General features: G+C 48.5%; 1 protein-coding gene and 1 long non-coding RNA gene across 2 annotated transcripts in view; one reads left to right on the top strand and one right to left on the bottom strand.

Moving 5' to 3' along the window:
* The first annotated feature begins 1,890 nt into the window (after nt 1-1,890).
* LOC121201782 (uncharacterized) lies at nt 1,891-4,747 on the top strand. Its single transcript, XR_005896890.1, has 2 exons — nt 1,891-2,663; nt 2,768-4,747. It is a non-coding gene; the product is annotated as an uncharacterized LOC121201782 (long non-coding RNA).
* slco5a1b (solute carrier organic anion transporter family member 5A1b) overlaps nt 4,178-16,596 on the bottom strand; it is an 86,973-nt gene continuing 74,554 nt past the window's right edge. The window contains exons 17-23 of the mRNA XM_029131266.3: nt 15,560-15,637; nt 14,133-14,252; nt 13,899-14,065; nt 11,372-11,425; nt 9,763-9,827; nt 6,362-6,435; nt 4,178-5,875 (exon numbers count right to left, since the gene is read on the bottom strand). Of these exons, the coding sequence (XP_028987099.1) occupies nt 5,804-5,875; nt 6,362-6,435; nt 9,763-9,827; nt 11,372-11,425; nt 13,899-14,065; nt 14,133-14,252; nt 15,560-15,637 (630 nt within the window). The 3' untranslated portion in view covers nt 4,178-5,803. The remainder of the gene's footprint in view (nt 5,876-6,361; nt 6,436-9,762; nt 9,828-11,371; nt 11,426-13,898; nt 14,066-14,132; nt 14,253-15,559; nt 15,638-16,596) is intronic.

Genomic DNA, 16,596 nt, shown 5'->3' with positions numbered 1-16,596 from the left:
GACCCAGAGTGGTTTGTGATTCAGATTCAAATCAACCTGGTTCAAGCATTAAATATTCAAAAGTCCAGACGTGATTCTGGATCACTGCATGTCATGTGAACAGCGAGGTCTCTGGTGACCTTCTCCTGTTGTAGCCTCCATCATGCTGAGTCTGGATGAGGCACATCATCGTTTTTTAGATTCAAGCTGAGACTTAGAACTTGCTGATAAACGCCTTTTGTTTATGGTGATGTCACATCATCACCAAACACATCAAATCACATCACAAACAACCTGTGCTTGTCTAAAGAGAAGCCATTTGCAACAAGGGCTCGATTTGAAGATTGCCTGGCTGTGAATGAAGAATGCGCAGGTGAGTTAAGCCTCACTTCTCATTCTTCCATTTAAGCTCATCAAATGAATCTCCAGATAATACTCACACCTTTGGCCCTGGGGACTGAAAAGCGTGTGCGTGTGCAGGATGCGAGGCCATATTGGATCTGGGAGAGGAGCCCCAGACGCCATTACAGCTCATTTAAAGTTAAAGATGGAGCTTTTTTCTTCTCGCTTTGCCCTCGGGTGTAGAATCGGTGGAGTGATATTAGCTTCAGCTGTGATGGAGGCCTTATAAAGCAGTATGTGGATGAGATGCACAGTGGACGGGGACTAAATTTGGGTCAAAAACTGAACTAAAAGCTCCAATGCTCCCAAATGCAACCAAGCCTTGCAGACAGCGATCGGCTTCAGTGGCGTCAGAGAGAAAAATGAAAACCTTGAAGGAAACAGTCCCGTCTGATCCTCCATCGTCTCTATTACTGCTGCTCACCTGGATCGGGTCTGTTCTGCTGTCATGGGCCCACAGACCAACAGGTTGACTGTGCACTGCTGCCTCCTGGGGAACTGGTCGCTGTAGAAAAGCATTGACCAAACAAGGAATCACAGTTCCAGACCACACAAACCCAAGCTCCTGGAACACGGCTGGCAGTTTGCTCTGAATTATGAAGCGAGCTGATTAAAAGTGTGACTGCATCACGCAGTCCTGAGCGCTCCCTGTTTGTATGTGTGTGTACTGTTTGTGTAGGCATGTGTGCCCAATCAGCTGTGCAAATAAACACGCCCCCGTCTCTCTCCGCTCCTCCCCATTGGCTGCGCCGCAGCAGACACGCTGCTTCCTCATTGGTCCACTCACAAGGAGGCGGCAGATTGATGCTGTTGCTAAGATCCTGTTGCTAAGTTCCCGGCTGGTGCTAGGCAACGCGTGATGCATTATGGATGGTTGATTTGATCATGGAGGAGCGAATCTGAAATGCTGATGACTGGAGCCTCCATCACTCTGTCACGCGTTCTATTGTCTCTTTCACTCATTCTGTCTGTAATTATGTCACTGAACCAGATTTGCATTAATGGACCAGCAACGGGTGAGATCCATTTAGGCCAGATTAATATTACAGGAGGAGATGGTAAAGAATCTGCTCTGTCCGTCTGTTGCTGGATCATTTCAGATGGACCCATCTTTCCCCATCTTCATTTTCGAGTGTCAGCTGTGTTTTAATGATGGCTGCAGTCGGCAGCGCTGAAGAAGCACCGAGCAGCATTCAACTCACTGGGAATCTGGCATTGTAGAAACTGGGAATATATTGAGCTGCACTATTTGTCCAGTGCCTCAAGTTTCCTTGACACAAGATTTCTTTTAAAGGTGTTAACAGAAGAGAAGCTGCCTCCGACCTGGAGCATGAAGTCTCCATCACCTTCACTGCATCCGATCTTTCCCTTCCTGCTGAAGAAGACGTGATGCTGCATCAAAGCTCCGCCCTCATGTCTGATCAAAGTCTTCTTTCTGATAGAGAGCATTGAAGTTGCTCTCTCACCTTCACTCTTCCCTCAGATTGCACATCACATCAGATTCTGTTTCATGTGACCTGAGTGCTGCTCATCAGATGTGTGAATAAACCTGGTTCTGAGCTTTTATTACTAAATCTGTGGTGCGTTGGTAGAGAGGTGGCTGGAGATCCACCTGTGACACTAACCTTGTTTCTTCATAGCTGAATCACTGGCCTGTCTTCTTTAGGTTTAGAGGCTGCTACTGCCCCCTACTGACCTGGAGCACAAACCTACGACTGCTGACAATAAACAGTGGAGCCACGGAACAACAAAAACAATTAGAGTCTGGACCTCCTACTAAAGGATGTGTGTCCTGGAACTACGAGCTTCTGGAGTCTTTCATGTGAGTCTCACAGATCACTTCGTCCCACTGGTGACGCTGTATCGCAGGGTTGCAGTAATTGTAATAGTGAGTGTCTGTCTGCGACACTGCAGGACATGAGCAGAGACAGACGGGTTCATCCTGTGCTCGCTCCGCGGCCTCTGTCGCTCCTCTCTCTCCCTTCACACCACCCAGATGGCGCAGGAGCCACTCAGTCGTAGCTCTTATCTGTGAAAATTGCTCAAGTCGGCGCGTGGCAAATACCTGCTGCCGCTGCCTCTGATTCCCCTTGAAGGAGGCAGACACGTGTCGGCGCGAGTGAGAGCTGCAGACGGAAGCCAGTGTGCGTCTGGGCGTGATTGCCACCGCGGGAGCTGGAGGATGTCAGCTGGTGTGCGTGCACTTGTGAGAGCGGGGACTGCGCGGTGCCGGGACGCGTGCGAGCGTGTGCAGCCGATCCACGACAAGCCGAGTGTGACAGGTCCTAATAGCTCTCCAACACATCCATCCGCACGCTGCTGCTCATTGTGTGTGTCTGTCTTATCTCAGCTCTGTTATCACTTCAAGCCTTCCTCTCGTTCCCAGCTCAGCGCTCCTCTCTTCCGCCGCCAGCGCCGCCGGAGCCACAATGATAGAGGACGAAGCCGGCCGAGGATGGGCCTCGATGCAGAGTTCAGGCCTTCAGCAGACGCGTGGCCGCTCGGGTTCAGTGGATGAAGGAGAAGCGGCCGGCGTCGACTTCAGTCACAGATTTAGAGGAAACTATCGAAAGTTAAAGCACAACGAGAGGCAGACTTTTATGGACTTTCTGCTTCATGGATACAAATAAACGCTGACACACGTTTATCATCGGCCCTCGTCGGCCATCTTGGTGCCTGCACCTCCACTGGCTGGTGGTTTTTGTGCTGTAGGAGCATTTTCAGCCCCGCCCTCTTTCTCCTCCCGCGTGCACGTCAGTCTCGTCCAGCCGCAGATATCATTTATAATTATGCAAAGCAGTTTTTCCTCGTCGCACGGACGAAAGCAATTTTTCTATGCAAATGGTTAAATTCCCTGTGAGGCTCACCAGGCTGATAAACGTGCTAATGATGAGTGACGGCGGGAGATATTGGGGTCACGGCACGTGCGACACTGATGAAAATGATCAACTAAATGCCAGAAGTGTCCTCAGAGCTGTGCGTCGGGTTGGAGCTGTGGCGATTAGTAACGAGAGAACATCTGAGTGGTGTTTAAATGGAAGAGGCTCATAATATTCATTTCCTTCAAGTCTGTTGAGATGAGAATTGATGATGGTTCAGATCCTGATCGCAGGGTGATACGAACCCATGGACTTGGGTGATGATCCTAACTCATCCGGTTGCTTTGCTGTTTTAACGGCTGTTTGACCTTTGACCTTAACCACGTCTGACCCAGAACCCAAGCTGACGTCTGCAGCTGTGGTCGGACCTGGATGTGTTAGCGGTTCAGAGGTGGACAGAACCATGAGCATGATCAGCCTCCATGTGTGGTGTTGGGTCTGTGCGTGGACAGCAGCATGTTGGTGTCAGCGCTACCGGTGGAGATTTAACAACGTAATGTCTGAGGCTGATTATATGTGTGAAGACAAAAACCTCTTCTCTCTAAATCTGAGTACATTTAAAAAGGGCAGCAGCCAAGTTTGGTGCTGCAGGTTTTGTTCCTTCCACTAATATTTGTTGAGCTCACTGTCGTGGGCCACATGTACTATCTGGATGATGGTACATGTTGTATTTGTACTTTCCTGGACTCGTGTTACTTGTGATTCATTACAACCTGATTTAGCTGTTGATCTAAGTCATGGAGCTATGAATGAAGCCTGGTGAAAGAGCCCTCGTGTCAGATTTAAGCTGCAGCTGCTCCATGAAACAGATGTTGAACCGCCCACACAGATGCTGAATTCATTGTGTATCATTTTGTCCTGGGCACAAATCCCATAAATACAGCAGGAAGAAAAAAAACTCACGGGTCAGAGACGCGTTGCGATGCGTCCACAGTCAGACTTTATTCACAAGTTGTTTACACCAATAGAACAAAATATCATCTGTTGTTTGTGGTTCTGATTCCTGTACAGTGTTGCAGCAGACGAGCAGCGGGGGGTCTGACCGACGGAGCTTCCTGCAACCAGCGCCCTAACTCCCACTGCAGTGTGACAGCATCTGTGAAAGGCAAACCCAACGCTGGGCCTTAAGGGCTCCTAACGGGAGCTCCGTGCAGCAGGATGGGGTTTGGTGGTGAAAAATGGACTCCAATGCTGCACTGTTACATCACGTTGAGGCCGCTAAGTTTTTCTACTGATTTAACCGTGATTCGCGAAGGTTAAACGTGATGATCCTTCGGCTCTCGCAGTCTCACGCGAGCGGCTAATAGATAAACCAACGTCTGCTAAGCTCATGTGGAGGCCACGGAAATGCACAACACTGAATAAACAGCAAGGCTCTAGTAGCGTCACACAACTAGAAATGAATGGAGGTGAGTGAAGGCTATCGTTACATCACGATGCTGTGGGTTCTGCTGCTTTCACGCGGTTCATTCCTAGATTCCTTTGGATCCACAGGTTTGGCTACAGAACGTCTACAGACCCTTCAGTAACGCTACATAGAAGAACCGGCGAGAAGCCAAACGGACGCTTATCCATCGGAAGTGTCCTCACGCCTCATTCCAGGTGACAGTGGTTCTGATTTATACGGGTTTAAAGTGGTCAGCGTTCCGTCCACACGTTGGTCGGCTGGAATGAGCCCTTTCAGACACGGCTATGAGTCCGACCACGCGTTGTCATTAAGGCAGACGTTAGAATTACTTTACTGAGAAACCGGCCGTCTACCAGAGATTACGATGATAAAATATTACTTCCCTTCACCTCATTTCATTTACAGTTTTAGCATCAGTAACAGCTGCTCCTGTTCCCCTCCTGCATCTAGTTCAAATGAAGCCGCTTGTACCGACTCTCGTATCTACTCATGACATCACGCCACCGTATCAATGACATCACGCCACTGTGCCGATGACATCATGCCACCGTATCAATGACATCACGCCACTGTGCCGATGACATCATGCCACCGTATCAATGACATCACGCCCCTGTGCCGATGACATCATGCCACCGTATCAATGACATCATGCCACTGCGTCGATGACATCACGCCGATCGATCTGAGCCGTCGGTTTGGTAGAACATGCCATTCTCTCGTCTGACTGAATGTGGATGGTGCTGATTTTAATCCAGTTAGATGCGTATTGCTTCACCCACATGACGGCCGTGAGGTCAACACTCAACAAAACTAAGCAGAAACTATAACAAATATACAGAAGATAGAGAAGTATCACTCTATTAAAATGTGAACACAGGCTGCATGGGTCTTTACAACAGAAGGACGATCTACCTATGTACATTGTTGGTTCAGTGTTGGGTGAGATGAGACAAGAGGTGTAATAAGTTAAAGGAGATAGAGGATCTGGAGGAAGTGACGACACGAGGAAACAGGAACGAGGGAACGCTGAGCGTGGGAGTGAAAATGAGAGGGGAACACAGGAGGAAGGACAGGAGGTGGGAGGAGCCGGGAGGCGGAGCCTCAGCGAGGACGTGGGGGGAGGGGGGGGGCTCTACTGCGGCAGAGCTTTCAGAATAGCGTTCACCTCCTCAGCGACAGCCGTCAGAGCGAACTCGAACTGATCCTGTGGAGATGAAAAAGAGACGAGATGTTAGAACAACATGCTGCGTTCTCACAGACAGGTCCAACACAAAGGAGCTCCTGGATTCACAATAGAATGATGATGATGCAGGAGATGAAGCGGCGAGCCCTCGTGCTGCTTTAGAAAAGCATGTGGGAAAACGTTTATTTGGTTAAATAATAATAATAATAATATTTGGTTAAAAGCTTTCAAGAATAAGTTGTTACCTTCAGAAACAATAAAACAATATTTACAAATATTTCTTTTGGCTTTTTCTATTGTTTCCTGTATTTTAGGATGCAGCGCGTTGACTAATGATGAAGATAGTTTCTGGGTCCTGGTCTCAGCTTTAGCTCAGCTCTGTGGAACATTTTCTTTTCTATCTTCACCGCATCACAAGCAACTATACATTTAACTGGAACACGCTCTGCCTTGTCTTATATTTGGACAGGACCCAGGTGTGTGTGTGTGTGTGTGTGTGTGTGTTACCTTGGTCTGAACCATTCCCGGCCTCTGGTCCCGCAGGTGCTCCAGAGTTGCTGCAATATCAATCTCTTTGGCACCTGTCACACACACACACACACACACACACACACACACACACACACACACACACACACACACACACACACACACACACACACACACACACACACACACACACAGGGGCAATGCTGTCAATCTCCCTTCAAAACAGCAAAAGGAGATTACACTCAAACATGTTCTACAAACTCTTTCGTTGTCACAATGAAAAGAGGTGAAGGATCTCTTTTAGGACTTTGTCAGAACCACAGTTTACTTTGGGCCACACGAGCTTCTGTATCATCTTCCACGCCGCAGCACGGCCACAGACACATTAAGTTAATGTATTCTGGTGTCCTCAGATCTTCTAGTTGTATAAAAGCATCGGATTAAAAAGCTGAAAGTCTAATGCTCTGAAGACGAACAAATAACCTGAGAATAAAGGTGTTTTAATGCTGGAAGCTCCTAATGCGCTCACAAGACAGGACATTTCATCAACAGAAGTTGTTGACAAAGATTTTAATGTGATTTCTGTTTTCTAAGACAAATATCAAACATATAAAAACACAAGTTTGCTTATTTTAATCACCATTTATTCCATTAGGCCTAAATGGACCTTATGTCATCTCCTAATGAAATGGGAGCAGAACTCAGCTGCCATTAGCAGAAAAAAACAGACTGAGAAGAGACTTTTCAGAAAGAAAAGAGAAAAATAGATGAGTGGGAATGAAAACATCTGAAAGAAGTGAGAAAGAGTCGGAGGCTGCCAGAAGAACAGGGACGAGAGGCTCGTTGGGAGCAACAATTAAATTCACAAAGAACAAAAAGAGAGAAAGAAATAAAACATTTAATTTGTTTTCGGTCCCCTCGTTTCTCGCCCCTTCCTCCGACTCAGGAAACAAGAAAGCGCGAGAATTGTCTTTAGGTTTTTGTTGTTGTGACACATAATAACACTTCATTTTCCTGCCTTGGTGAAGGGGAAAATAGACGGTGGGAGAACTGCTCATTCACGGCGTTTTCTCTCTGTTCCACAGGTTTTCTAAGCTTTTCTTCCGTCTTTTTTACAACACAATAGAGTCGCTTGGAGCCAGAAAAGCTGCAGCTCACTACTCATCGCTTTGGTTTTCTTTTTCTGGGGGACGACTTAACAAGCTGGGGGCTATTGTGCAGGTTCTGATAAACCACAAAATGGACAGTATTAAAAAAAAGAAAACTCTGAGCTTTCAGTCTTTGCAAAACTCTTCCTTTAAGAGGACGGTGAAAGCTGGAGAAAAGGAGGGATTGTATAAAACTCTGGCCTCATTTCGGGCTTTCCTGCGTGACCCTCGTTTTAGGGTTGAGGTCAAAGAGTAGGATTGTGGAGGCTGGGGAGGAAGAGGGGGCTATAGAAAAGGAGGAGCGGGAGAAAAAAAATAAAAAACCACAAGGCGGCTGAAAAGGCCCGAAAGCTGAGGATGAGGAGCTCGCCAGCTGGAGCTGTGAGAAACACTAAACCAACACGGAGCCGAGCTGAAAGGCTGCTCCATGGGTTTCACCCGCTTCTTAAGATGAAGAGAAGAGTGGGGGCTGAGGGGGAGGAAGGGGGAAGATGTGAGAGGCGCGCAAATACCTCCCGAACCTGCAACACCGCCATCCTCTGCAGACCAATTTACCATTCATTGCTTGAAAGAGTGGGAATCAGAGAGAGAGAAACAGGAGCGGGTGGAGTCTGAGAGGGAGGAAGAAGAGCAGGGAGGGGAGAGGAGGGGGAGGAAGAGGGGGAAGAACGGGAGGAGGAGGGGGAGGAAGAGGGGGAAGAAGGGAAAGAGGAGGGGGAGGAAGAGGGGGAAGAACTGGAGGAGGAGGGGGAGGAGGGGGAAGAAGGGAAAGAGGAGGGGGAGGAAGAGGGGGAAGAGGGGGAGGAGGAGGGGGAGGAAGAGGGGGAAGAAGGGAAGGAGGAGGGGGAGGAGGGGGAAGAAGGAAAGAGGAGGGGGAGGAGGAGGGGGAAGAAGGGGAGGGGGAGGAAGAGGGGGAAGAAGGGGAGGAGGAGGGGGAGGAAGGGAAAGAGGAGGGGGAGGAGGAGGGGGAAGAAGGGGAGGGGGAGGAAGAGGGGGAAGAAGGGTTGGGGAGGAAGAGAGGGAGCAGGAGGATGGGGGGGAAGAGGGGGAGGAGGAGGAGAGGGAGGAGGAGGAAGAGAAAGAAGAGGGGAAGGAAGAGGAGGAGGAGGAAGAGGAAGAAGAGGGGGAGGAGGGGTGTGTGTGGAGGAGGGGGAGAGCCTTTGATCAGGATGGAGGGAGCTGCAGACCTGAAGCAAAGGAGGGAGACGCAGCCTCTGACTGTGACTTGGTTTTGACATTAGAGATAGAAACTCAAACCCACAACAGAGGTTTAGGCTCATTTAGAGTCCAAATATGATTTTGAGTCTAAATTTCTGAAAGAGCAAATCGATAATAAAACATTTTCCAGTATCAAGTGTGCTTCCAGGATGTGTTTGTCTGGATCTTGTCTCAGTTTCAGTTGATGCTATTTCATTAATCATATTATGATAATGATCAAGAAAAGTTTTCCATCATATTTACTCTAATTAACGCTGACGATAAATCCTGCTGCCTTAGACAAACACACACACACACACACACACACACACACACACACACACACACACACACACACACACACACACACACACACACACACACACACACACAGACAATTGTAGAGTCGCTCTAACTTTTTCCTCTAAAGTCGTAGTGTTCAGGACGCACACAGCACCGACCACGCCCCCCACAGCTCCCATCAGCTCCCACCAGTTCCGCCCCTGGTGCTGAGGTGGAGCCCGAGGCCCCTGGTCACAGTGTGACAGCCTGGGAAAAGGCCCTTGATGCTCGACTGACCCTTTGATCTGGAATGAAAGACCCAGGAGCTCGTTCTGCTACAGCACCACCAGCACCACGGGGCAGCCCCCCCCACACCCACACCCACACACCCACACACACACAATGTGTGTGTGTGTTTGTGCGTGCGTGTGTGGTCACTCCGTTACGTACAGTATTGGCTGTAGTCCTGTCGTCTCTTCCAACTAGAGTCCCTTTTGTATTTGAAACACACTCTACTGGCATGAGCTCATCACCCACAGAGATAATGAATCAGGAATTAATTAGCAATAATTGAGTAAAAGCTAATAAAGATCACTGCTTGTTTTCTCCGACTGATTGATTGAACCCTCACTACCTGCTCATCACTGCAATCATCTCATTAAATATAATTGTTTTTAATCAACAAACTTTATCAAAAATAACTATAGAGCTGTGACATTGTGATGGCGTGGGCCGTTGTCGTGGTAACGCCTCTTAACATACACACTGAGCAGTGGAAGGAGCAGCACCCACCTTTAGCCATCTTGTTGAGGACCATGTCAATCAGGATGTAGGTCCCGGATCGTCCTGCGCCGTCACTGAGTCACAGGTGGGCGAGAGACAGGAAAGAGAGAGAGAGAGAGAGAGAGAGAGAGAGCAGAAGATAACAACATTAATTAAAGGAAACAGTTTGATCTGAAGCTCTGATAACTGATGAGCTATTTTTCTAATCATGTGTTTAATTATAATTTGCAGAGTCCAGGTTCCTCATGAATTCACATCCATGTTATCGTCATTTCTTCCACAGTGAAGCCTGAGGAGCCGAGCAGTCGCTGAGACTTTGTTTAGGAGTCTTTTAAGGCTGTTTCAAGGGGATCAACAACTTCAAAGACATGTAATTACACAACGGGAGAAACGAAGCTGCTTCTTCCTGTCGTTAATTAAATAAAATCAAAACACACACAACACTTTTAGACGCATTTATACCCAACGATGACTTCGGCTCTGTAACGTACAGGATGTGGGTAAAAATGGGTGTGAGTCCAGACGTGGAGTTGAGCGCCATGACACGGGTACAACTGCAGGCGACTGCAGTGTTTTATACAGGTTGTTAAGGAGCGACTGCATGTGTCGCTTCGCTGCAATGAGTAAACAGGCGTCTGCTGCCTCTAAAACCAAACACCAAGGTTCAAGAAAATCAAGATGGCCGCCGAGCGTGGGGCTGATAAACAGACAAGCTGCAGGGGAGCGAGGCTCTGTATCAGCGCCGCTCGGCCGACTGGACTTGGGAGCGAGTGCGGCTCGGTCCGACTCGGAGGTGAGAACCTGTTGTCTGGTGCTGACATGAAGCGCTGCGGCCTGAAGGCTTTTAATGAGCATCTAAACACAACAGACTCCTCTGAAGCAGGTCTTTAAACGCGAGGAGGCTCCTTATCAGCCCAAAACAGCAGCCGTCACGAGCGACTCTTTAAATGATAACAATCTAACTTCTAACAATGAAACAAAAGTGCGATGAACATTTTTCTGTTCATACGAGCATCTCTGTACTGTAGAAGGTAATTAGACACACACAGCGGTGAACTTCTGCACAAATACGCCTTAATGAAGCCCAATTAAAGCAACGAGACTGGAACGACACCGGCTCCGGTTCCGCTTCTGTGTCTTTGTTGTGAACCTGCGGCATTTTCACAGACATATTTGAAGGGGACCAGGTTCAGGTCAGAGTGTTGGAGACTCATTTAAGGACAAACAGGCTGAATGTGACACACTAAACACATGTGAACACGCTTTACAGTCTACGAGCTGCAGCACAAACATACAGCGTGAGTGTGATTCATCCGTCGGAGGAGAAGCGGCCCTGGAACAGTCTAAATCCCAACCCGATCGATTTCAGGATGCGATTACAAAGTGTGGAGCATACACAAACACAGCAGCTGTAACTCTGCCTTCTCCCATTCCACTCAAACGCAGCGTTTGTCAGACGCAGTCTTTCTCATTTACAATCAGACACGAGGCTGTGAGGAGCTCAGATCCCATTCAGACTCATCTCAGGGAACGCTTCATTAGAAATGACATCACTCAACTCTAACTCCAGTAGAACCTCACCAATAAAAAACAGAGACAGGAACACAGCGCTTCTTACCTGCAGTGGACGATGATGGGACACGAGCGTCCCCGGTAGCACTTGTTAACTTTCCTGTAAAACAAACAGCATAAAACGTAAAATTAGGGTTAAAGAGCACAGACAGTCCATCGGTGTCAGACAAACAAACGCATGATGTTACAGATGTTCCTCACGAAGAGGCCGGTGAGCAGAACATCACACAGAACAGCACTCAGACAAACATCAGCTTTTCTGCAGCGGACGATGCGTTTACATCCATGTCTGTGTCATAGAAATGTCTCACAAACATGAGGCTTCAGCTTCTGAGCCGTGATGTCTTCTCAAACCATTTACAGGATGATTAAATTCATAATAAAATTATCAGCATTTTAAACCTTGATGAGGATTTATTCGTCCCACAGTAGCTTCAGAGCTTCACAGTGTCGTTAATACTCTACTTTATCTGCTGATCAGACCTGTGGCTGTGAACTCTCTGTTGGGGATAATGGCTTTGGATCAATAATTAACTGTATTTAATATCATACATAAATCGTTCTGCTCTGTCACCAGAGAAGATCACAGCACTGCTGCTAATTTCTTTTTGTATTCGATCATAGACGCAGATTCTGTCACAGAATCTTCTGTGTGAAGAGCCTCGTGAGGAACAGAGCAGCACAAACGCAGAGAAGGAGAAACGCAACAGATTTTCACCCTCCACCACCAAACAAAATTGAAAAAAGTCAAAGCTCACTGCAGACAATCCAAAGTGACGTTACCATGGAAACAGCTGATGGAGGATCACCAACAGGCAGGTTGGGGGTGTGGGATTCAAAAGAAATGCCCCGTAAAAGACACTCAAGCGAGAGAAAGAGATCAAGAATCAGAAAGGAGGAGACAAAAGCCAGAGAGAGGAGTTGGATGGAGACGAGAGAGTGATGCTGTGAGAACGCGTCCACACTGAGCGCGTGCACGAAGCCGACGTGGGACCGCATTAACATTCTTAGATCATCTTCCACACTGAGATTCCTAAACCACAGGAATATGCAAAAACTTCTTTCATCTACAAACCGAAAACATGCGGGGCTCATTTCAGCAATTACGCAACATGCAATTCTTTGCTTGTATTTCATTAATATTACACATACTTGAGATGCAGAAACCTTAAAATGCATCTGCAAATTCTGTTCCCATCATTTGACTAATGTGATGAAAGTGAAGACAAAGCAGCATCTTCTCAGTGTGAACGTATTCTGAGACCAAGAGCCAGAACTCATGAAGGAAGCCAGACGGAAGGAAGAGGGAGAGAGCGAGGAAGCGACTGAGAGACGGTGGGGGACAGAGACAAAGGCAACCAAGAGAGGAGGAAGGAGGAAGGAGGAGCCTGGAGGCGGTCAAGCAGACCCTGAGCAAGCAAAAGGCCAGAGGTCGTCCCAGGTCACCGGGCACAGCGAGCACAGAAAGAGAGGAGGGAATCAGGGGGGGTGGGGGAATGGGGGTGGGGTCCCTGAGGCCCCTTGGTTGCAGAGTCACAGTTTCCAATGATCACTTTTGTGACTATGCAACTGGGCTTATATTACTAGCTGCAACATCACAAAAATGACACTGGCAACCGCAAGTTAGCTGGTAAACGGGGGAAAGGACAGAGAGGAGCAGTCAAGCAATGCGCCAGCTCAGTCAGTCAGTGTGAGTACGGAGGAAACGCATGCGCCGCCAAGGAGGGCTCGTTGCCGTGAAAACGCCCCGTCATCGGGTTCCGACCCGGACGCAATAGCTCCTAACGGCTGCTGGGCAGCAGCCCCACGATGACACCCCCCCCACACACACACACACGCTTCACAAGACGGCGTCTATCGCTCGAGAAGATCCAGAGTGAATCAGAAAAGAGGCTCCCACCTAATGGCTAATACTGTATATCAGTTTAAAAGAGGTCGGTCGCAGGAAGGAGGGCGCAGCTATAAAGCGCCGCAGATAAAGGATGAGTCCGGCACAGTTCTCTCAATTGCTCCGTTATCGACTGAAACCTCCCCAGGACGTCTGAGGATATATAGACCTTCTGCTGCCTGCATCTCGGGATCAGGAGCCAAAACTCCAGGCGAAATAAAAGCTTTAAAGTTATTATGACGTGGATGAGAAGCTTGTGGACAAACGACTTTTAAATAAAAACCTTCACCTCACACAGGAGACTGTAAAACACAGAAGGAGCCTCTTCTCGCTCAGGACAAAGGCTCTGTTCATCCACAGCAGAGGAACAACACACTGTAGAAGCAGTGCTGAGAAATGGTCTGAGGTGATTATTATTAAGACACTGTTCTTCAGATGAATGCTCAATCAAAGTGTATTTTCTATAAAGGCTGCTCCATGTTTCTCTGGGCCTTTTAAAGCCTCTGAGCATTTGCTATCTGCATTAAAAGCAGGTTTAACTACTTCAAATAAAAAGAAGCTCCAGGAAAGTCTTTGAGTGAAAGGCTTAAAAAGTTTTAGCACTTGTGGGTTTAGAACCGTGAGGTGAAGGCCATCGTACAGGGGAGGAGGCTCCACCTTTCACGTCCTGGAAGAAGCTCCCTACCTGCGGAAGTCCAGCAGGGTCCGGCTGGTCTCCGGGACGTTCTGGTTGAGCCAAGTCAGGAAGTGGAACTGAGTGACGGTCCGCGTCTCGTTGGTCTGCATGTTCTTCAGGTAGAAGCTCCGGACCAGGAAGTCGTCGCACCAGATGTGCTCGGACACCAGGTTGACCTGCAGGTGAGCGGAGCAGAGTCAGGTCCGGTCGGGCCCAACGCCGGCCTTCAGAACCGCGGCTCACCTCGTAGATGTGGTAGAGGTTGGAGCCCTCGTCGGGCCAGTAATGGTAGCACTGCTTGACTCCGCTCTCCACCAGCGGCGTCAGCATCACGATGACCACGCAGCCGTTCTCCCACACCATCTGCAGACAGAACACGGGCCGTCACCTCCAACCGGACCGCTCTTTATTTGCAGCCTATTCATTTAATCAAACGGACGCTTGGCTAATTTGTTTAACTCTCCGCCTCGACAAAGTCGTGACTACAGTGTGTGACAGGGAACCTGCAGAAGACATCGCTGTATTTTTAAATGACCTGTTATGCAGAAACAGATGATGTGGTTCCTTGAGCAGAGTGTTATGTATCTAATTAAACTAATTAAACTTTGTGAAGTTTGTTGAAGTGAAAGCAGCCATTTTCCTAAAAGTAGGAGTCACGTTGTAGCTGGAGTTGGACGCCGGAGCTGTCGACACGTCCCAAACTCTGCCAACAGGAACAGTGACATGCGTCCTCACTCACCCACTCGCTTGGATATTGGTCCATAATTATTTTCATTTTGTGCCATGTAGCGTTTTGGACGAGTGGATGTGTGTGACTCGGGGGTGTGAGGAGAAAAACGCAGTCTAAATTAGAAACCAAACACTGATGCTGCGTTTTAAACTTCAGGAAGAAACTGTGATGAAGTCAAGCGTGAGGGCACGAGAGCAGACCCCCCCCCCCCCACACACACACACACACAGCCGGGTCGCTCCACGGCCGGACTGGACTCGTATTTCTCCTGACTCTGGAGATCCATTGGGCTGTGATCAGAGGTAACAGTCTGCCGCTAATGGAAGCCATAAAACAACACGGCTCTCGCATCAGCGCGTTAGATAACCAAGATGGCCGCCGCAGCTCGGAGGGCGTCTGTGTGGCCCACACAGCCTCAGACGGTGTGACCGCGCTTGTTTTTTACAAATGGATCCTCTTTATGAAACTCAATGTTAATTAGACCCTCATTTATCCAAGATAAACCCATGTCTGAGGCCGTGGGTGGGGGTCAGTCAATGCTCCAGCCACTCTGTCATCTGGACCGGGATTCTGTGGACACTGGGACATTTTAAATGATCTGTCTTTTGGATTTCACTCAAGCTGCTGAAGCATGAATGTCTGGAGGAGGTGCCGCTCTCCACACCTTCAACAGGCACCTGCTCCCCTTGACGTGTACAGCGACTGGACAGAACAAGTCATCGATCGCCGTTCCCTGCATTAACAACGCCCGTGTGTGTGTGTGTGTGTGTGTGTGTGTGTGTGTGTGTGTGTGTGTGTGTGTGTGTGCTGCTCGTGGGCGAAGCAGAGATTAGTACCGACGTCCAGCGAACGGGCTGCGCCTCGCGCACTAATAACAACCGGCTAAGTCTTCGTTTAGAGACGGGAGCTATTGATTTTCATGTGCCGTGTGTGTTCGTACCTGCCAGAAATCAGCCACGGTGGAGGGCAGGGGGCCCTGAGTGGAGATGTAGGCTGGGTTCCTGGGATCGTGATCCATCTGAGGGGAGAGAGACAGAGGAGACGGGCGATGACGGCCAATAAGAAAGGAGGGAGGATATTCACACACTCTGACTGAGCTGAACCAGTGCAGGCAGATGGCGCCCACCCTGGGTCGGGTCCTGGTGGAGGCTTCTTCTGGTAATATTTAGTTGAACATTACAACAAAAAATGTTTTCTGAATGCGTCCATCTCCATCTTAAAAACCACTAACAAACTGCTGCACCAGCGTCTCCCTATAAGACACATGGGGCTCCACTGTGATGCTTCTCAAGACAGCAGATTATCGTGCTCTGAGACAGCTCATAAATAAATCCATTTATTTGCACAAAGCCTAAACCTCTGATTGTCACATCACAGCCTTTGAGTTGCCTGACAGACGTGGGTTCGTCGCTCGCTGCAGCTGGAGCCTCGCGGTGAAGGAGGCAGCGCTCGCTCGCTCACGCTTCCTTCCTGAACTTAATGGAAATTGCAGCAGGATGGTGGAGGCGTTGAGAGCAAAAGACAGGAGACGAACGTGAGGTGAATTCGCGAGGAAGTGAGTGACACTCCTGCCTATTACCATGCAAATTGTACGGTAAAGTAATAATTGGCAAGACCAATTTAGCTGGAAGCAATTACAGAGGGAAGACAGATAATTTCTGGGGCTTTTCCACATGCAAAACTGTCTTTAATGGTCCTCGGTCCCTTTGTGCCAAACAATGATGCGCTTCTAATGAACCTAACATGTAGTAAATTAGACAAATGTGACAATACAGACAATGAAGCTGTTTTTGAACATTGCTAAATGTGGTCGACTCTCTGCTTGATAAGTGTTTTAGCGCCTTAACTGGTCTGGACTGGAGATGAAACACCTACAATGTAGTCAGAGTTTAGTAAAATGCTCCACTGGTGTCACATCCAGGGAACTGGAGGACAAATAGCAGAAGGAAGAGAATGAGAATGAACCTGGATGGAATC

This window comes from Betta splendens, chromosome 17 (genome assembly GCF_900634795.4).
Source record: "Betta splendens chromosome 17, fBetSpl5.4, whole genome shotgun sequence".
NCBI lineage: Eukaryota > Metazoa > Chordata > Actinopteri > Anabantiformes > Osphronemidae > Betta > Betta splendens.
The sequence above is the reverse complement of the archived record's forward strand: the minus strand, read 5'-3'. Positions and strand labels throughout refer to the sequence as shown.